Source organism: Lytechinus pictus, chromosome 17 (genome assembly GCF_037042905.1).
Source record: "Lytechinus pictus isolate F3 Inbred chromosome 17, Lp3.0, whole genome shotgun sequence".
In the NCBI taxonomy this organism is placed as follows: domain Eukaryota; kingdom Metazoa; phylum Echinodermata; class Echinoidea; order Temnopleuroida; family Toxopneustidae; genus Lytechinus; species Lytechinus pictus.
In genome coordinates this window covers 9,950,662-9,972,744 of record NC_087261.1, presented here as the reverse complement: position 1 = coordinate 9,972,744, position 22,083 = coordinate 9,950,662, and the positions used below count along the sequence as shown (strand labels likewise).

General features: G+C 35.6%; 1 protein-coding gene across 2 annotated transcripts in view; it reads right to left on the bottom strand.

The window, feature by feature from the left end:
• The window catches only part of LOC129280343 (lethal(3)malignant brain tumor-like protein 4), a 28,337-nt gene extending 11,639 nt beyond the window's left edge, over positions 1-16,698 (bottom strand). Inside the window, exons 1-11 of one of the 2 annotated variants that reach the window (XM_054916375.2) lie at positions 16,626-16,698; positions 11,202-11,397; positions 9,802-10,130; positions 8,892-9,219; positions 7,392-7,524; positions 6,491-6,605; positions 3,836-3,914; positions 3,300-3,379; positions 1,787-2,021; positions 779-867; positions 22-253 (exon numbers count right to left, since the gene is read on the bottom strand). In XM_054916375.2, coding sequence (XP_054772350.2) covers positions 22-253; positions 779-867; positions 1,787-2,021; positions 3,300-3,379; positions 3,836-3,914; positions 6,491-6,605; positions 7,392-7,524; positions 8,892-9,219; positions 9,802-10,130; positions 11,202-11,337 — 1,756 coding nt within the window. In that variant the 5' untranslated portion in view covers positions 11,338-11,397; positions 16,626-16,698. Of the gene's footprint in view, positions 1-21; positions 254-778; positions 868-1,786; positions 2,022-3,299; positions 3,380-3,835; positions 3,915-6,490; positions 6,606-7,391; positions 7,525-8,891; positions 9,220-9,801; positions 10,131-11,201; positions 11,398-15,827; positions 15,948-16,625 lie in introns of those variants that run through there. The other variant, XM_064112169.1, reaches the window with a different exon arrangement.
• Positions 16,699-22,083: the final 5,385 nt, after the last annotated feature.

The following is a 22,083-nucleotide window of genomic DNA, read 5'->3' as shown; positions in this document are numbered from 1 at the left end:
GATTATCAATCAAACTCCTACCATTTGGCGGCGTCAGCGCTAAACCATTCTCCTCACACCATCCCACGGGATGAATATAAGGTGATGCGGCATCGCACCAGTAATCGTACATGTCCTCCCACGCATCAAAATGGATGAGGAAACGGTTATCCATGATGTCTGTTACCGTGGCAACGCAGATGAGGGACGGGTTCTTCCGGTCCACTGCCTCCAATTTCATGCCCTTTCGGAAACCTTGGGGGGTCGTGGTCTCCTGTGAGAAGGAGATATTTTTTTTCAGTTTGAAAAAAAATATTAATCATGAATATACTCGAAAGGGATGAATAATTTTTTCTTTCATCAAGAAAAAGGAACAAAATGCAAACATACAGCTTGGATAAAAAATTATTATCATTATTATTATTAGTCAATTCTGTATGGGAGTTGAGTAGGAAAGTGGTCTAACAAGTATATACCAAACTGTACATCCAGGGGGACAGGGGTCTCCCACCCCCCTTGCTTTACCCTTAATTGGCATTGCACCTCTAAAAAGGAGAACGATTTTTTCCCATCATGTAAAAGTATTCTGAAGAAATCAAGTCACCTACACATTTTGCGAGAAAAAAAATGAAAGGCCACTTTTGAAACAATTCAAGATGTATGTGTCCCATTTTCAGTGTTTTGATTCTAGTTTTCACTTTGAGAGCAAGACAGCAATACAGCTCTTTCTTTTTCAAAGTTATCAATCGCTTGACACTTTTATCAAGAATTCTAAAACATATTACTAGGGTATACTCACATTTTCATAGTTACTGAATAGATGTCTTGGTGCTGATGTAGACCGGGTCATCTTTAAGTATGCTGTCCAACTGAAATCAGTCTGGAAACCTTGAACAAAAAATAATTTCTTTCATAATTAGCTTATAACACAATTTGCTTCTCAATTTGTATTCAAATATTTTTACAGATAATTTCATTGCAGAGGGTCGTGGGTTCGAATCCCAGCCATGGCCTAATTTCCTTCAGCAAGAAACTGTTCCACAATGTGCTGCACTCAACCCAGGTGAGGTAAATGGGTACCGGTAGGAAGTACTTCCTCAAGAAGCTGTGTGCGCTGTGAACACCTAGCTTAGCCGGGTAAAATAGGAGCGCCTTAAGCACCTAACACAGGGGTGTGAGTGGTCACAAATAAAAAGATCTGAAAAAATCTGAAGAGTGTTGAAAAAGTCTGAAATAGAAAGAGCTCCCATACTTTTTGTACAGAGAAAGGCCAAAAATAAGCTGAAATTAAGCTGAAAATCAAAACAAAAAAAATCTGAAATCAGATAAAAATCTGAACTCTCAAACCCCTGCTAACAAGGTGGATATGTGCGCAATATAAATACCCTATATTATTATTATTATTATTGCCTTCTTGTCATTTTCTTCTTTTCCATTCAGAACTTACAAAATAACACAAGAAGTAGCAAATAAAAAGTGTGCATACCTACTGTATATGATACAAATGTGATGGAAAATTGATTTTCACTGAATGAAATTAAATCCTGAAGGTATTATGAAGAGTGATCTTTGCAGTTAAATCATGGAATGGAGTGAAGTAGGATACAAAATGTTTACAAATTAAAATTTAAATATAAAAATTTAAAGGATTAGTGTAAAAAGTACAAGCAAACAAAAAGAGATGAGAAAGAAGTTCCATTCTTTTAATATATAGACCTTTCCAACTAGACTCTCAAAAGAAGAAGAATACGGTACATAGATATAAGTCCAATCCCAATCTCGCACCTACAAGTGGAAACTACGATACCTTTCGGTGGCAGAAGTTTGTGACCAGTCTTCTCGCACCAACCGGCCGGGAGTATGTCCGGGGAGTCCGCATTCACCCAGAAATCGTAGCACTCGGAATACCCATCAAAATGTAGCCGGAGCCTGTAACCACGGATCTCCATGACAGTCAAGACGCAGAAGAGAGACGGATGCTTGGGGTCGATGCCTTCTAGTTTCATGCCCACCTTGAAGAGGTTCTTTCCTGTTGGAAACGGCTGTTTATAGAAGAGAAGAAATGAATGAGGATCATACATAAAGGTTTGTGGTGTTGAAGTGCTGGTGACACAACATTTGCCCCTGCGACAATTGCTCTGGGCTTAATTTCGTCTAAGATGTAGGGTTAGGGCTGCGATAGGACTTTATTAGGTTTAGCTTAGGGTATATGGTGTTAAACCTAGGATTGGAGATGGTCATTCGATTAGTGTGTAGGATTTAGAGCGGAGCAATTGTCGCCAGAGCGAATGTCAAGAAAACCTGAATTTATATGTACATGTAATCATTAACACAGAATATTTTAATTCATACATGTATGTAAATGTAATCATGAACACAGAATATTAGTTGGATCCAATCTGACCCATTCTAGATATTATCTAGAATGGGTCAGATTGGATCCAACTAATATTCTAATGGGAGATTCCAGTCTGCGACTGGTCAGGCTATCCGTCAGGCTGTCTGTCTGTTTGTCTTTCAGATTGCTGTCATTTTAATGTTTATCCCGTGTTGCTTAATTGCCTGCCAATTGTAAACAAGTGGAGTGCCTCTGGCAGTCTCACCTGCGATTCAATATAGCAGCAGCACTGACTTTGAAAACGACTATAGAATAATTATTTACAAAAAACACAATTCACACGATAATAAAATACTATGTTCGTTGACCCTAAATAACATATGACCTTGATTATGTGACCTAAGGCTTGTGTGCAAGATGATAAGTGATACTTGATTACCCCTATGTCCACATTTCATTAACTATATCCATACAATTTCAAAGTTAAGATGGCAATTCAACAAATGCTCCCAATATGGCCAAAGTTTATTGACCTTAAATGACCTCTGACCTTAGTCATGTGACCTAAAACTCATGCAAGATATTTACTGATACTTGATTACTCTCATGTCTAAGTTTCATGCACTAGATCTATATACTTACAAGGTTTTGATGACATTTCAAAAACTCAACCTTAGGTTAAGATTTCGATGTTGAGTCCCCTAACATGGGCTAAGTTCATTGACCCTAAATTACCTTTGACCTTAGTCATGCAACCTGAAACTTAGGCAGGATGTTCAGTAATACTTGATTACCATTTTGTCCAAGTTATGTCCATATACTTTCTAAATAATGATGACATATCAAAAGCTTAACCTTAGGTTAAGATTTCAATGTTGACGCCACCGCCGTCGGATAAGCGGTGCATATCGTCTCTCTCTGCTATGCAGGTGAGACAGCAACTAGAGAAAAGGAAGAAAGTTGACATGGAACTGGAACTTACTGTTTTAAAGAGTTTTATAGGTGCTTGAGAAGCCTTCTCTTCTTCCAGGTATGCTCCCCATTGGAAAACTTTCTTTTTTCCTAAAAAAAGATCGAACAGAAAAAAAAATGCTGATAACAATGACATTGTATCTGATATCTCTGTGACATTCACCAGACTATTCATGTTCAAGTTTATTCACCAACTGTTGGCGTACTATCACATTTGTGCACAGGCAAAGAAAGTCATAAAGTCAGATGAAGCTGCACAACGTTGCAACAAAATAAAAACATTTTTTTTAAATTGTCGAAAATCTTTACTTTTGAAAATAATCTTGAAAATTATGCCAACAATCAGGACCCTTTAAACTATTCTTTTATAGGGGGTGCTGATGTAAATTTGACAAGAAAAAAAAGGGGGTTTCACTACAAGATGTTAGTCAATTTGGTTGGAGAAATTTGTAATTGCCCTAGGCTTTGTACAGGGATCATCTCATTCTAGTTGGCAAATTGGTTCAATAAAATAATTGAAAATTAAAAAGGCTGTGATATATTTACCTTTACCGGTAATTTTATCTGGAGATTTCATGTTGATTGTCATTTTCAGATCACCATGTAATCTTGCTGAAGGAGATATCTAGAAAGTGCAAAAGGATGTACATGTAAATAAAGATTGTCCATGTTACATTCCAATGAAGCTTTTGATTAAATTTACAATTTGGAAAACAATTAAATTATTTAACTTTGCTGGGGTATATTAGTCACTATAAACAATTATAGTAAATAGTTCAGTTCCCACTTTATTCAATTAAGTAAGGATAGTTTATTCCTCCATTCGTGACTACATATACAGTGCGTCCCACAAGAATGAAACCGAGATTTAGCGATGATTTATCATAACTTAATCATAAATACAATAGACAAATGACCTACCAATGTAAAGCTTAGAATCTCCTCTTTCATCTGATATTCCTTAGATTATTCCTCCTTCACCCATGAGTGAGCAAAAACAATTTGAAGAAAGGATACCAAAAACTCATTTGGCGGGGGGTATCTGAATTTAAAGGGATGGTCCGGGCTGAAAGTATTTATAGCTTAATAAATAGAGTAGAATTCACTGAGCAAAATTTCATCAAAATCAGATAACAAATAACAAAGTTATTGAATTTTAAAGTTTAGCAATATTTTGTGAAATCAGTCGTCATGAATATTCATTAGGTGGGCTGATGATGTCACATCCCCACTTGTTCTTTTGTATTTTAATATATGAAATTAGGTTGATTCAAATTTTTTCCTCCAAGAACTATAAAAATTGGATTGACAACTGATTTAGTGCATTAGATATTTATTGCTGCAACTTATTTCATTATAAGGGAGACATTATTCACACAAGTATGAAATAATGAAAAAATTATGATTTTATGTAAAAACATAAGAAAACGGAAAGTGGGGATGTGACATCATCAGCCCACCTAATGAATATTCATGACGAATGTTTTCACAAAATATTGCTCAACTTTAAACTTCAATAACTTTATTATTTGTTATCAGATTTTGATGAAATTTTCAGCATTTTGCTCAGTGAATTCTACTCTATGTATTAAGATATAAATATTTTTAGCCCGGACCATCCCTTTAAGAAAGAAAATAACATGCCTAAAAGGTTCAATATCTGCTCTTCAATTTGATACCACAATCACAGAAAATGGTCAAGAAGTAGAAAAGTTCTGTTCCCTCGAAACAATGCTTGTATTTCCATAATTTCATTAAATAAATGTGTTTTCACCAGTTTCCCAAAGAAGCTATCGCATGGTTAACAAAAGACTTAATGCATGGCTGATCGTCAACAAAAATAATGGAGTGTCGAGTGAGTCTGAACGATAGCCTGTAAGACCTCTTCATTTTATGAACTTATTGAAATTCAAGCCTTATATCAAATATCCAGAACTTTGTTATTTCTTGACCATTTTCTGTAATTGAGGTATCAAATTAAAGAGCAGATATTGACATTTTTAAAGATGTGGTTTTCTTTTTGAAACCCAGATACAGCCCGCCAAGTGACTTTTGGTTCCCCCTCTTCAAATTGTTTTTGCTCACTCATGCGTGAATGAGAAATAATCTACGTAATTTCAGATGAAAGAGGAGTATCTAAGCTTTACAATGGTAGGTCATTTGTCTATTGTATTTGTGATTACATGTAAATTATGATAAATCATTGATAAACCTCGGTTTCGTTTTTTGTGGGACGCACTGTATATTCATACTTTTGAAGAAATAATTTCAAAAGTAAAACATCCCAGAGGTTTGGCAGAATTAAAGCCATCAGCACTGAAATGGTTAATACTGTCCTTACCAATTAAATTAGTAGCAAAATTCAAGCCGTTAAAGGGCTGCAACACATGATCAATCACATATTTGGGCATTTGACTATCACCAGCTGAACAAACCACAATACGCGAAAAACCCACTTCAATTTATAAATGTCAACATTGTCGAGTAATGTTCACATAACACTTCTTTCATACTATGCCTCACAGAATGGAGATTGAGGAATCAATTTTGGTTAGAGACGACATTACTTTGCCCCTTTCCCTGGTGAGTTTGAGTATGGAAATAACTAATGTGTTTTATAGCATTTCATAGCAGATTATTTGTCTAAAAAACACATTAATCCTTCACTTGCTTACAATATCGTGAAAGGTGATTGTATGATGCCAGTATTGTATATATTATTTCATTAAAGTCATGTGACAATATTGGAAGAGCCGTGGTGTAGTGGTTCTGACTCTCGCCTTGTAAACAAAGGGTCGTGTATTCGAATCCCATCACGGTCTAGCGTCCTTTGGCAAGGCGTTAATCCACACTTTGCCACTCTCGACCCAGGTGCTAAATGGGTACCCAGTAGGATGCGAAAGTTAATGAATGTTTGATTTTGCCAGCACCATTAAGAGGCTACAATGAATGCAAGGAATGTTCCCAAGGGAGTGAAAATTGTGCACTTTTTGTGTGGTTTGAAATGAATCCAATGACTGGGTTAATATTATATTTTGTAAAGCGCTTTGAGCCGTTATGGGAAAAGCGAGATATAAAAACTAGCTATTACTATTATATTTAGATATTATCGTCAAATCGTGCAGCCCTAATGAGTTATATAATCTCATGGCGGGATACATTCAAATTCAAAGTAAATGAAAACTTGAGTCATATCAATACCTTGCCTGATGCAGCAACAGTCATCTTCTTCTTTGGTCCTTTCTTTTTGGGCCCTCCGTTGCTGACAGCCGTACTCATCGCTTCTTTGATGGAGTTCTTCCTCAGAGCCCCTTGTCTGATCAAATTAATAAATGACAGTGGAAACTGACTAGAGAACTCTATATAATACATGTACTGTACAGTGTACAAAGAATGCCCACTTTCACTTCAAGGCCAATATATACACATACAGTGGTGCTAAAAAGTTAGTGAACCCCAAGACAGACCCACGTCTTTCACACAGAAATGGGGACGCGACATTTGCTCCTGCGACAACTGATCCGAGCTTTATTTTGTCTAAGATGGAGGGTTAGGGTTGCAATAGTGTTTCTGTTGGGTTTAGGGTAGGGTATAGTGTTAAATCCAGGGTTGAATTTAGTCATTCCATTGTGTGATATCTATAATGTGGGGGCATCGTGGTCTAGCAGTTAAGACTCTCGTCTTTCAGTCTGAAGGACGTGGATTCGATTCCTTCAGCAAGAAATTTACCCACATTGTGCTGCACTCAACCCAGGTGAGGTAAATGGGTACCGACAGGAAGTAATTCCTTAAAAAGCTGTGCGCACCAAAATCGGTAGACTAGCTTAATTAGCCGGGGTAATATAGGAGCGCCCTGAGCACCTAGCAAGGTGGATACGTGCGCTATACAAGTCCAACATTATTTATATCATTTAATGCTCTACATGTATTGTCACTGAAGCAAACGTCATGGTAAAACAAATGACAAAGAAAAACAATGTTATTTAAGATGCATCATATTTAGTGCCCAGCTTATATCAGAATTCTTGCTAAAGATGCGGCACGGAAGGTGCCTGAACATGTATAAACTTATATCGAAAGTCAACATTTCACAAACACTTACTTGCTGGCGTAAGCCCCGACACACGACTGCGAACAAAATCTGCCAGATTTACAGAAGTCTGCTGAGAGGCCCCTCTTACCGCACTGCTCACACATACACGTATCCTCCTTCTGGATACTGTTCTTTCTTGGTCCTGCAAAATGATTTTATAAGCAAGGCTTGGGGTCACAAATCAATTGAATTGATAATTGCTGATGGATCCATGTTACATTTATTTCGCCAAATTAACTGTCGCCAGGTTCAGGTGTATACTTTTAATTCATATGTTTCCCTTTATATTATTATACTGACCTGGATGGAGGTAAAGGGGTGTGGGAAGGAAGACCTGTGGGTCATTGAAATTTAGTTAATGTTTTCCAAACCCAGGCAGCCCCTTCATCTCTATTCCAGGTCCTTTGTATTATGTCACGTATATCCTATTGTTTATGTAATTTGTATTGTACTGTAATTTATGTATTTTGAAATGCTGAATAAATAATAATAAAAGAGCTGAAAAAAGCTTAAAGTTCTTACATTTGTGTAAAGAGGAAATTCATTCATCAAGTTTCAAGTTTCAATTTATTAACGATCCTTCAAAAACCCAAACTTACAAGGATACAACAATGCAATGAATAAATGAATAAGATAAAATTTTATTAAAGCCTCAAGCAAATAAGGGATTGGAAACATTCTTTACATGTAGGGCCTACTGTACAAAGAATGCCCACTTTCAGTTCAACGCCAAAATATACACATACACATTATAATTTTTCAATGGGAAAAATAGAAAAAAGAAAGTGAGAAAGAAGAAAATTTAAGACAGACTTGATGGATTCTCAACTGCTCATAATGATCTGTGATCCTGTGGCCTCAGAACCTGATCTAGGGCCCGTACATGGAAGGTAACGGTTGAATTCAAATGAAACTCTAAAAATCATTGATTTTCAACCAATCATCAGCCTGCAATCGGGACTTGGTATTTTGACTTTCTTTCAAATGCAACTCTTTCCTTTCCTAAAGGTATGACCAAATATTGAACTTAATCCATTCAATTGTTCTTTATTTATCATAGGAATGAAATGGGATGGATGGACGAACAAACGACCCCAAAACATTATGCCTCTGGCATTCACCTACAGTAGATGGAGGCATGAAAATCTGAAATATTACTCCTGTGTTACAGAATATTTTTTTTCCAAATAGGATCATATCTGCTCTTTGAAAATTACATTTTAGATTTTCTTTTAATTCTATGTGCAAGACCCCAAGATCTCATTATCTGGTCACCTGGGGCCCCGTTTAATGAAAACTTACAACTACATTAACTTTGCCAGTATGGGAACTATATGAATGCCTGCTGAGCCTTGTTATCATGGTAGCTAGTTGCCATAATGGCAAAGTTGTGACAACAGTTGTAAGTCCTTTATGAAATGGGCCCCAGGATTCAAAACCAAGTCCTAGCCCTAACTATAGTGCCAAGTGTAAAAATGGTGAAACGGTACATGGTGAAATTGGACTTACTCCCTCTTCCAGCATAGCCTGGACTGTTTCCAGATCCGGGTGGTCCAGGGCTAGGTGTTGTGGCCCTACTAACTGGCTGGCTTCCAGTCTCATTAGCAGTTGTTTCCAAACTATCTAAGGTTTGGTCCTCTGAGGGTTGGTCCTTGTTACATTGGTCCTCTGTCGGTTGGTCAGACTGGTCCATGGGTTCTTGGTCTACCGAGACATCAGGATCTATCTTTACATCATCCTTCGGCTGGTCTGCATCTCCAGCTGGACCGGGAATTCCTAGGTCCAAGTCTAGGTCATCCATGATCAGGTCAAGAGCACCAAATTCATTTTTGCGAAACTAAGGGAAGGGTTAATTTATCAAAGAAAATGTTAATTTATCAAAGAAAATGTAGAAAATAATTTTTAGACATGGGCCTACTGTATATTGTCACATTATTCTTCAGGTACAATTTGCTAAATTGTAACAAAATAATTTGCTTTACAAAGTAAAAGGGGATTGAAATCTTCACTATTTTCTAGACCATCATATGCTATATGAAGTAGGTATTACAATTGTAAATGAAAAAAAAGAAGACAAAAGCCTTCACAGGTAACGCCCCAATTAATTCAACAAAATATTGGGTTTTAAAAGTTTTAAAATTGAATCTTTGTGAAACAGCTGGGGAAATAATATCCTAGTCCTTTGGAAGCGCATAGAGACGTTATAATTCATAATGTGATATGCGCTATATACTGTCTATCATTATCATCATCATTAGTACATTACCAAATCTCTTGAAATTTTAAGTGATTCAAGGTTTTTAATCACCAACTGAAAAAATATGATCGATGTTTCGTTGATTTACCTGTATTTTATATCAACTTTTCAAATAAATCAAGTAATGAAATTTCAATTCATCTTTAGCTTTCCATGACTCACTTTCATAGAACTTCCAGGAAGGGTCGCGATCCCATCCTTCCATTCCAGCAGATCCTCCATCCCTGCTCCCAAACCAATCCCTCCATCTCCACCAGCACCAGGATCTATCTCCATCTCTTCCTCATCTGCTCCTTCTTTCACCACAGCGCCCTCTGAGTTCATTTCCTGCACAGTGTCTGATGCCTGGGCACTTGATGATGGAGCAGCGCTTTCGGTGCCAGTGTTCACAGTACTGGATGGACTGGAGTCTAGCTCTGTTTCTTTTGGCACAACGTCTGCAGAGGCCTGTTCCTCCTCCTTCAGTGGAGCGGTCCCACTTTCTGGAATATCTGGTTTCATGGAAGATAATCAAAGAGAACATTTACAAGAACAATCTGTCTTTCATCGACATTGCAACATTTTTGTCAATAATCATAATAATAATATGTACATTAATATAAATATGCATATCTAATTTTGTAGGTCAGCTATGGATAGACAATTGTGACGTATGCAGGGCTCTACAAGAATAGGTTAAATCTATTGGATTATTTGGTACTCCAATCATTCACAACTGCGTGAGGATAATATCACTTTAAATAATTTTCTTTACAATTAGGGCATGGAGAAAGAACTTGAGAAATACAAGAAACAAATAATATAAACAAATTCTTGTCAATTTTGTCTTATAATCTTGCCACTGACATACATGTACATCTAGGCCTTCATGTAGACCGCATGTGGTCTAAATCGAACTGGACTTCAGAAAGGAGGCCTTAGATTTTCATTTATTTATGAATCTACCATGCAAAAAAATAATTGATCATTATAAATTTGTAATAAATTTTTTTTGGTGGGTGCAAGAGAAAATAGTAAGGTTTTTCTCAACAAGGACTCCTTTTTCTTCTCGATCGATTTCACTTCATTTTGTACTGAGCCTAATAGTCATATTTGTTCAAATAATTTAAACAACTCCAATCCCCCCTGTAATTGTAATTGTATTTTATCTTTTTTTTTATCTTGTCTTATCTTCTATTCTATCTTCTGTGTTTTTGCATTGTGTGATGATGTGTGGGTGTGTGTGTTTATTTTATAACCTATTTTTTTTAACCGGTTATGATATTTGTAGGGCCCCGGCTATAAGCAGTTTTGCTTCTTAGGGGTCCTGACCATTAAGTAATTTGTAACCCATTATATTTTGTATTAGTTTGTTTGTATCATGTTATTTTTGTAAATTTTTTGATATCTTTTTAATGGTTAATAAAATTGAAAATTGAATTGAAATTAATATACGATCTACTAGGGCTGTTTTGGTGCGAATCTGACCTGCACCTTTCACAGCGCCAAGATGCCTACCCCCTCTCCCCCCCCCCCCCCCCCCGCGATGCCAGCATAGTGAAACACAATGAAGAAAAACCTACCTGGTGAATTTCCTTGTTCCATCCCATTTGGAGTTGTGTCCTTCTGCTCTTCACTTTCCTTACCATCTGTATCAAGAGTTTTAGCTCTTTTGATAGGGGGCTCCCCCACAACATCGGGTACTGAATCCGTTTTCATAATGCACAATCTGACAGGCAGTCATCAATGTCTAACTTTACTGGAGAAAATTGTACATACCTAATACAGGAAACAAAAACAAAAAACATATATTTGTAACATTAATTGTAGTTATTAATACATGCATGTAGTAACCTGGGGGTCAGGTGTCCGGATACTTTAACATTTTGAAGCCTTCTTTTTTTGTCTTTGGATTACACTAAATGTATGAATTGAATAGTGGTAATCATCTTTCATTTTGTTCTCTATGATATTGCCTGAGTGGTCGCATTTCATAAGTTGGGTATGCAAAAAGGGTGGCAAATGACCAATTTTCCACGTGGTGCTATTGATAAATTGTTGCTACATCACATAATCTTAACCAAATTTATTGAGTAAGATCTCATTTTGAAGCTGGAATTATAGGCTAAATATATTACTATAAAAGATCAATACAATATCAGGAACAAAAACGGTAGCACATTATTAAAGTTTGAAGTAACAGGGGTGGCAGAGCCGGTAGATGAGGAGAATGATAAAATGTTAATCAAACTAATTAACAACTTAAAGCTAAATGAAAGTAGTTGCAGTAAAACACTGAATTCATGAGAAAGTCTGTAAAACCAAGGTTAAGTATTACTATATCATCGTGGATCTAGATTTGGTACAGTTACATGAACTGAACTTTGTGAAATCATAAAATCCAAGACTAAGCTGAAAAACGATCACACTGAAGATCGCCAACACAGATGGCACACGTGGGACAGTGTATATTATTATTGCTGAAATAAAGACCCGACGGAAGTGCCCGAATCCGCACTTATTTTGCTTATTTCTCAGCAATTACACAATTTCTTCCAGAATCCTTTGGCACATATTTTTTATTCATACAAACAGACACTTGGGTGGTCATTATATTGGATTCTGTAAAAAGTCATTTTGAGATTGTTACCACAACTGGCATTCATCTTTAAAATAATAGGTAATATGACTGTCAGCCTCATATTTATAGGCAGTTTAAAAGCAGGGAACAACTAAATGTTATAAAAAATTGACAATTTTGAAAGTATGCAGAGGAATGAAATACATATGTCAGCTCTGATCCGGATCTACAACCTAATCAATTTAAGTAAACTGGAGAAATTTTGTTAAAAATCTAATTTGTAATCTTAATTTTTAGTACAAAATACAAATGTTGTGTATCATTGCAACAAACATTCCTATCCATGATGTAGTCATTTTGCCAAGCATATAAACAGTGACAGGCTTTTTGGGGGGCAAAAATTTGAAATTAAATACTGTTAATTAGTGTAATTAATATGCATACAATGACAGATAAGGTATTTGAGACTTCAAACTTTTTCATTATTCACAGAATGGTAATATATACCTATAACATATTAACAAATAATTTTGTTGACCATTTTTACCCAGTTCGCGAAATTGGACCACCTTATGACATGCAAACGACTAGAAATTGATAAAACTTCACTTGTTAATTTTTCCAAATGGCTGTTGAAATTTGATTGTCCAGACAAACAAAATGTACGGACACACACACAACTGAGTATATATAGGCCCCTATATATATATATTTTTTTTTAATATATTAGAATTCAACATTTCTTATTTTAGCCCCTCAACAAGGTCACAACAACAGACTCACTATTACAATTTTCTTTTACAAACAATCATACAAATAATAAAGAAAAATCTCACAGGTCAATCACACCCCTCCTCCAAAATGATGCAATGGGGGGGATGGGCACTAGGGGGCAATTATTCCAATTAAAAGGTTTCAATTTTTTTCTCCTTTTATATCACTTTTTTAAGGGGTTATTTTCCAAATTTTATCCGACGTCCTTTCCCCATTTCATTTGATAAGTTATTATGTATTTGTATCAGTTTTTATAAAAAAGGGCAAAACAATCATTTTTTCATCCCTATTGCATCCAGGCCTCAATATGACAGATACATGTAATAGTTCATGTAGTCAACTGCATGCTACATTGTACATGTAGCTATATATAGTTTGCATATCTTTAATGTACATGATGTATAGGCTTGCTTAATATGTAAATGACCTTATGTGGTTATGTGGTTATATAGGCCTACAGGCCTAGGCTTCAAGATAAATTCCAGTTGTGGGAACGATCTCAAAATGACTTTTTACAGAATTTAACAAAATGATCACCAAAGTGTCTGTTTGTATGAATAAAAAATATGTGCCAAAGGATTCTGGAAGAAATTGTGTAATTGCTGAGAAATTAGCAAAATAAGCGCGGATTCGGTCACTTCCGTCGGGTCTTTATTCCAGCAATAATAATACACTGTCCCATGTGTGCCTATCTGTGTTGGCGATCTTCAGTGTGATCGTTTTTTAGCTAGATATTACGATTTCACAAAGTTCAGTTAATGTAACTGTACCAGATCTAGATCCACGATGATATAACTGTACTTTACCTTGGTTATACAGACTTTAATTCTCACGAAATCAGTGTTTTACTGCAACTACGTTCATTTAGCTTTAACATGCTTAATATGAAATGAAACTACATGTATATCAACTTGTACCAGCAATTAAGGCCTATACAAAATGCGCGTGCGACTCAACACTCCAGATACACTATATTAAAGCTTATGTAATTTATAGGACAATTTGATATTTTAATATGTGCAAGACTTCTTTTTTATATTGGGATATTTGCCTACAATGTAGGGTCCATGTTGTGCAAAATTGATTTTTTTTTAAATGCCTGTGATATTGACTAAAATAAAGTTTGAAACTAATTTGCATTGTCATGAAAATTAACAAAGAAAGAATTTATGCTTCACTATCCAAACTGAAAATTCTTCAAGATGTTGTAGGCCTATTCGATTGGAGTCTAGACTCCTAGACCTAACTGTGGGTTAATGATATAATGTCAGCAATATGTTCTGCATGAAAAAAAAATGGAAAAAACATTTTTTAAACATAAATCCAAGAAATTTTCAAAAAGCAAAGCAAAATAGTTTTTAAAAAGAGCCGTTTCCAACAAAGCAAGGAAATAAAAATTATAATGGCTGTTATGCATCATGCATGCCATAGATTCTCTAGAGTCTACACTGATTATTATTTTTTTTATTTGGCCCAAAGAGCTTGTAAATATGGATTTTATCCTTAAATTTACTTTGATTTAAAATATCTTGAAAACTTGAAATGCTTTATCACATATCTACAATGTACACTACAGATAACACCGGAGATTAAAAGTTAGTAGGCCGAAACAATAAATAGGGCTGTTCATGCCCCTATTCACCAATTCCAAAAAACAAAAAAAAATTATCGTTTGCTTTTGCAGCCCTGTCCTATACTCTAGTACAAAAACTACAATCAATTGCACAATAAAAATAGGGCTGATGTACATGGAACACCATGTTCATCAAACATATCAATCATAAATTATAATTGTTGATATAATGCTCAGAAATCAAAGATTTTACTAATTAATAGTTTCCTTCATTGCATGTAGGGGAGGGGCAGAATCAGATATTAATATTCTTTTAAAAGGACAAGTCCACCCCAAAAAAAGTTGATTTGAAAAAAGGAGAAAAATCCAACAAGCAAAACACTGAAAATTTCATCAAAATCGGATGTAAAATAAGAAAGTTATGACATTTTAAAGTTTCGCTTAATTTCACAAAACAGTTATATGCACATCCTGGTCGGTATGCAATTGGCAGACTGATGACGTCACCCACTCACTATTTCTTTTATATTTTATTATATGAAATATGAAATATTCTAATTTTCTCCTCCTTGTCAAGTGAAACAAAGTTTTATTTCTCCATGAACATGTGGAATTACCATTATTTTAACAGTTTATGGTTAAGTTAAGTTGGTCCTTATTGTCAAATCTGTAAAAATTGAAACATTGTATTTAAACAATAAAAAACAAAAGAAATAGTGAGTGATGGACATCATCGACTCTCTCATTTGCATATCGCTGAGTTGCGAATTTCACTGTTTTGTGAAAAATAAGCGAAACTTAAAAATGTCATAACTTTCTTATTTTACATCCGATTTCAATGAAATTTGCAGCATTAATTATGTTTGTCTGATTTTTCTCTATCGATTCAAATCAACAATTTACTGGGGTGGACTTGACCTTTAACATTATCACTATTATCAGAACACTTTAATATGAGAACCATGGCACACTCAGTCTTCAATTATCAGTTCACGCGACTATATTTAGATCTATTTATTTGCAAATTGTTTCCTCATAAATTTACAGGAATATGTACAGATCCCAACACATACAGAAGAGCGCTGCATGCACGCCTTACCGGCCAAGAACAAAACAAATGGAGCCTCAACACACTTTGTGTATGACAAAGCGAGTGCACAGGAAAGGCAAAGTGACTAAAACACGACGCTAAAATTCACAGAAAGCATCAAATATCACAACATCAAGAAAATTTGCAATTTTTTTGAATAGATGAAAAGAATGAAAACATTTTACTCTTACGTTTGGTGGGGGTAAATAGGTGTGAGTCCCAATATTCAAGGGGCAAAATGAACAAACTAATCACTTTTTTGGCCAGATCGAGTTTTCGCTTTGACTGAGAGAAAATGGCGACGAAACATCGCAGACCACATGCACTCACGATGGCATTGCAAACTCGAGATTAACCTGAAAATTGGTAAAATTGAAAACTCTCAAACACAAAGCAATTGCAAAATTTCCGTACATTACAATCTACTCAATCAAAATCAAAAGATTATGAGAGGAAAAATGAAATTCCTGATATAGAAAATTACAATTTTCGGCCAGTCAGAGAACTCATGCATTTTTCAAGATGATCCCTGAATAGACTCCGGCTCGACGCATGAAATGACAGCCTTGCTGAAATTATTATTTCTTTTATTGGTAATATTTTATCAAAGAAGAAAAGTAGACAAGGCATTTAGTACTTGATAAAACAAAACAAAGATTCGTTTCAAGTTTCTAAAGGAACATTTCCACAATTCCATCATCATTCAATTTCAAATTCTCTGTACAAAAGTGAACATTCTACATGAATTCATATAACTTGACAAGTGCTAAGCTATTCAATGAGTTCGAATGATAGAAATATAACAGAAAAAGACCGCACAACCTTTTACCCAGTAGGCGTTTAAAATAAAACATATTCCTTCTAAGAATATTTCACAGGTATAAAAGTAAAGAACAATTATTTCAACACACGATGGTAGTAAAGGTAATGAAACATTTTAATTTTTTGATGGTCAAAAATGAAATTCTTTGAAAGTTTTCGTCACTCACCTTTCCCGGCAAACTACAATCGCACATTCATGCTGCATGCGTTTGTGCATGGACACACAATATACATAGCACAAGATATCTGCAGCCGCGCAGAGAAGAAGTCTACTAGTATTCCCTCGCAGTCCATGCGCTGTTCATTTATTCGCGCTACACTCCCGCTGGAATTATACTTGGAAAATTTTGTAAATGGAGGGAAAATATTTTTTCAGAAATGATAATCCTGCGTGAACTCTAGTTACGGAAATCGGCACATTTTCATACGGGTCACGGTACTGGGATCGCCATGAATAAGAGTAAGACTTAAGCCTATAAAGAGATGGGCCTATGTAAGAACCATAACAAAGTTGCAATATAGGGCCATTTAATTTCACTTCCATTTCAATATTGATCCGTTTCACTAGCTTGTAAACATAACATTAAGTCAAAAACATTACAAGCCATGCACAATATCATATTTAACATAATGTAGATTTGAAAAACACAATAAAAAAATAAAACTATCTGAGACGATTTTTCTATTTTAGAGTAAAACGGATATGGGCTTGCTGAAAAAAGCAAAGCTTGTATGAAATCTTAACTTAATTTCATAACCAAAATAATCATACACAAAACATTAAGGTCGTTATGTAGGTATATTTAGAAAAACAATCAGCAACTGAAGGAGCATGATAATAGGAGACGTTCACGTTGGGCAGAGCTAGAGGGAAGTGTGAATAAGAGAGAGAAAGACGGTGAGTATAACAGGGGCAAGTACTTAGGGGAATTGCATTAAGGGGAAGTTCAAACTGACAAAAAGATTATTGTAAAAAAAGTAGAAAAATAATAAACAAAAATTACCAAAGGTTAATTTGAGAAAATCCATCAAAGAATAAAAAATATATTAGAATTTTAATTACTTGATTTGTGACGTCATATGCGAGCAACTTTTATACATATATATCGTCAGTGGTAAAAAGTTAAATAAAATGCCATTTTCTCAGAAAATTGAAAATGTTTTTTTACTAAACCCTCAGTATAAAAATCATTTAACATCCGTTCTTTGAAAAAAAAAGTCATCGCGAACCATTAAAAGATTGAAATGTATGCATGTCATATTACATAAAATAATGAGGCAGCTGCTCGTTTATGACGTCATAAATAACTTGCTTAATCTTTAATAGAGTTTCTTCAAAGTCAAACCTTCACCAGTTTTTTCTGCTATTTTACAACAAACCTTTCTTCACAAACACAAACATATAGAACAATACGTATATAAGCCTACCGAGTATCGTTAAATCAGCTTGACCCATAGGTAGCGGAAGCGGGGGGACGGGGTCCTGCCCCCCCCCTAAATTTGAGGTGGGAGACGGTCCCCCCTAAAATTCTATTGGATGGCAAAATCGTAGATGTCACTGCATGATGCAAAATTCTGAACTCAGTGGCATCAACGAATAATGTAATTTGAATTATGACCCCCCCAAAAAAAAAAAAAAATCCATCAACATGTTCAGATAGCACACTGCAAAGATCCTAACGCTATCCCATCCTTACATCCTTATATGGTCATCATGAGACGCCGGATTTCTTGAAATTCGAGACCTTTGATCTTAATGTAGCAATGTGTTTATATTTATAATTTTGAGAAGAAATCCACAAAATACATTTTGGTCTAATAGGATCTACGGCTTAACATATATGTTCATTCTAATCACGAAATTGTAACCCCCCCCCCAAAAAAAAAAAAAAAAAAAAAAAAAACCGTGTCAGACTCCCCCCCCCCCCCCCCGAGAAAAAAATACAATGTTTGAGTGTGTTAATTTTTTGTAGGGCGAGACAAATGCTTGAATCAAAGGTCGAGTCTTCTCTTTGACTGAAAATAATGAAAATTTGAACAGGCCGATAATTATTGCATTATTTCAGTGAAACTATGCTGATATCCTCATGAATATTAATGAGCTAATGTCATCACCCTACACATTATTTTGCATAAAAACGATTTTTATTCAAATTTGTCCTCCAAGAATTAGGTTTGACTATATTCATCTGCAAGGTAATCATCGGTGAAACTCATTTCGTTACGACGGGAATGTACTATTTGAAAAAACAAGAAAATCCAGTGATATGGAAATTAATGGGGAAAACGCGGTGAGGAGTCAGGCGAAATTGTGGAATGTTGCAAGACTTGTTTATGATAGTGATATTCCAAAATAAAATTACAATAAAATAAGAAAAAGGGGGCAGGACACCTTCACTACACCAAGACTGTATAATTATACACATGACAGTGTGAATATTATAATTCATAATCAGATTTTGATGCAATATTTTGAGCATTTTACCCTCTGAAATTTCTTCTTTTTCTTTAGATACAATATCCATCATATTTTTTTATAGAATATACTCCTTTAATAGCGACCTATGAACTTGGAACACCTAAACTTGCATTTTTGTCACCGACGCGCCGCGACGGTCTGTTCATTTTGATTTTATAATCATATCGAATTCCTTTACCAGTAATTGCTTTAGCCTATACTGGATGAATAATCATCAACGATCCAGGGCACTGGGAACGATTTTTTGACTAGGGGCGCTGATGTAAATTTGAAAAGCAAGGGGAAAAAGGTTTTAGGTTCAAAATGAAAATCATATTGGTCCCGAGAAATTTGGGGGGAAAGGGGTTTCACAACAAAATGATGGAGATCAAATTGTTCCAGAGAAATTTGACGAGCAAAAAAAAAGGGGGGTCACCACAAAATAAAGTTAATTTTGGTTACATTTCTCCAGTTTCACACATCTTCCAGAATACCAAGGGGTGCTGCCTGCACTGTTAAAACTGTGGTGTTAAAACTGACACCAGTGGGTGTTAATAGAGGACCACACCCTCTGGTGTTAAAACTACACCCTAGATATTGAATATAACACCAAAGAGTGTACATGTAACAACCAAAGGTGTTGCAATAACACCTATAGGTGCTAAACTAACACTGTCAATTTAACACCGGTGTAAAATAACTGGTGTGGTCCTCTATGTACACCGGTTAACACCGCAGTTTTTGCTGTGTGTGGAGAATGATACACGCAGACCCCCAAGCATGAGCAGCATCCCCGATTCCCAGGGCCATGCAACGATCATTATTGTTGAACATTAAATGACACGATAAAAACGATCGAGATCGGAGCACAGGACCAGCATGGTAGACGTAATGAGCCAACAAATCTGAGAGATAAAAATTCGAAAGTCAAAAGGGGCCTAAGCTTTCGATCCTAGCAGAATCTTCGTCGGAGGCAAAATGACCTAAAAATTCGGTTAAAGCAACGGGCGAACATTTCTGCCTCTTTAAAATGAAATCTAATTCTGTGATATGGGAGTTGATGTAAACAACGTGGTGGGGGAGTCAGACAAGTCTGTGTAATGTCTCCAGACTTATTTTTTCATGCAGTGATATTGGAAAATAAGATTGGAGTATCGAGTCACCAATAATGGATGCAGTATTCCATGACAAGATACCATTATTGCATAACTCTCGTTGCATCAGCATTTTCTGCATACAAAAATTTCATGGTAAAATCAAGCACTTGATCTTTTATATCGAGATCTAAAAAAAATCTGGAAAAAAATCCACTCCTTTGCTTATGCTCTTGCATGTATCCCTCCCCCAGGGGGGGGGGGGGTATTTCATAAAGCTGTTCGTAAAGTACGCACAACTTTAGGCATGACTGGAACATGTTCTTAGCCTAGGTCACAAAGCAATTACATAAGGATATCACGTACATAGCACAAGAAAGGATCACCAGTCGTGCGTAAAGTCATTCGTATCTTACGAACAGCTTTATGAAACACCCAACTGATCCGGCTTGCATATTTCGATATAGTTGTACCTTTAAAGAAAATAAACTGTGTACTTTCATCTACGCCGAATAACATATAAATGCCTATACCACTTTTTCACCACCTTTATAACACAACCATAGCCACACCATTTTCTCTATACTTCATCATCATCACAGTTGAGATCATCATGATGAACATCATCAGCATCACTTTTTCATTATTACAATATATCGTCACACTAAACGTCTCGACTTACAAAATATATTCAGATTCAAGTCAACATCTGTTCACTATAACCATGGACTATAGTAGGTTGATGCTATAATCGGTATATTCCTCTTACACAGAGAGGCGCCATTTTCGAACGCCACAATAACGGCAAAAATTAAGTGTTTTTTCTCATCGTGTTTGCACGTGTACTTTCGCAAAATGCACGTTTCCATAAAATGCTAACCCCGTGTCGAGTTTACACTGGATGAAGGTGAGACATATATTTAGAACAATGATAGATTGCTCCAAGGCTTTGTCCTTAGTTAACTCCGTAAAGCAAATCTCTGAAACAAACTCACTTTTCGTATGCGTATACATGATAATGAATACTATATGAATAGTGAAAACTTTTCAGGGCCCTGCAATTTAAGAACAAATCATCTAAGCTTATACAGTATTTTGCAGTGGCGTAACGAAACGAGCCAAACATTTTGAGGGGGCTAGATGGCGAATCGCGTATATATAAAAAAGTTGCAAGCGAGCGAAGCGGGCAAGCAACAAAATTGACAGTCTTTACAACAAAAATCAAATTTCGTGATAAATTTTGACATAATAATCAGAAAAAAATATATTTCACCCTTCTCACTTTCCTTTAGTTTACTTTCCTTTCCTTTTTTTTTCTTGGTCGTGATTTTTTTTAGGGGGGGGGGGCAAGAGCCCCACAAGCACCTCATCTCAACGCCAGTGCCATTTTGAAAGAGACAAAGTGAAATATTTTACGAATTCTTACAAAATTACTCAAATATTTCTGATGGAAACAATATTCATATTTGCCTTTTCGAAGTCGAGGCACAGTGGTCATGATCATGATGATGGTTATTGTTGAATGAAAATAGACGATGATTTGGGTCAGGCGGAAAGGTATTGACGGGGGCTCTTAGACGGGATTAGAATTATATATTTTTTTTAATTACCTGGGACGTTGTTCAAAGAATTATTATTGTTGTTGTTATTGTTTTGTTACATACATTGAATTGCTACTGATGCAGAGTTAGTTGTTAAACTGCAGGGCTCCTTTGGAAAGCAGTTTTGCATAACTGAACAGACTTACCCTGCAGTATAAAATAAAGAAAACAAATAAATAAATAATAATTACATTCCCTCGAAAATAAGGGCTACATGAGAGGTATGAGCCGTATGACATGAGCATAAAAGAGAATCACACTGTCCTTTATGATTATAATCACTGCCTGCACGAGAAAATTTCAATAATGTAAATTTGTAATATTACTACGAAAATTTAAAGAACTGGAGATTCAATTTCAATAATGATTTTCTCTTGATGTTTTATGCTGCTTTGGGAAATGAGTAGCGTTATTGATTCATCGTGATTTTTTTTTAAATCATCGTTTGTGATTAGGATCAATGAATATTGAA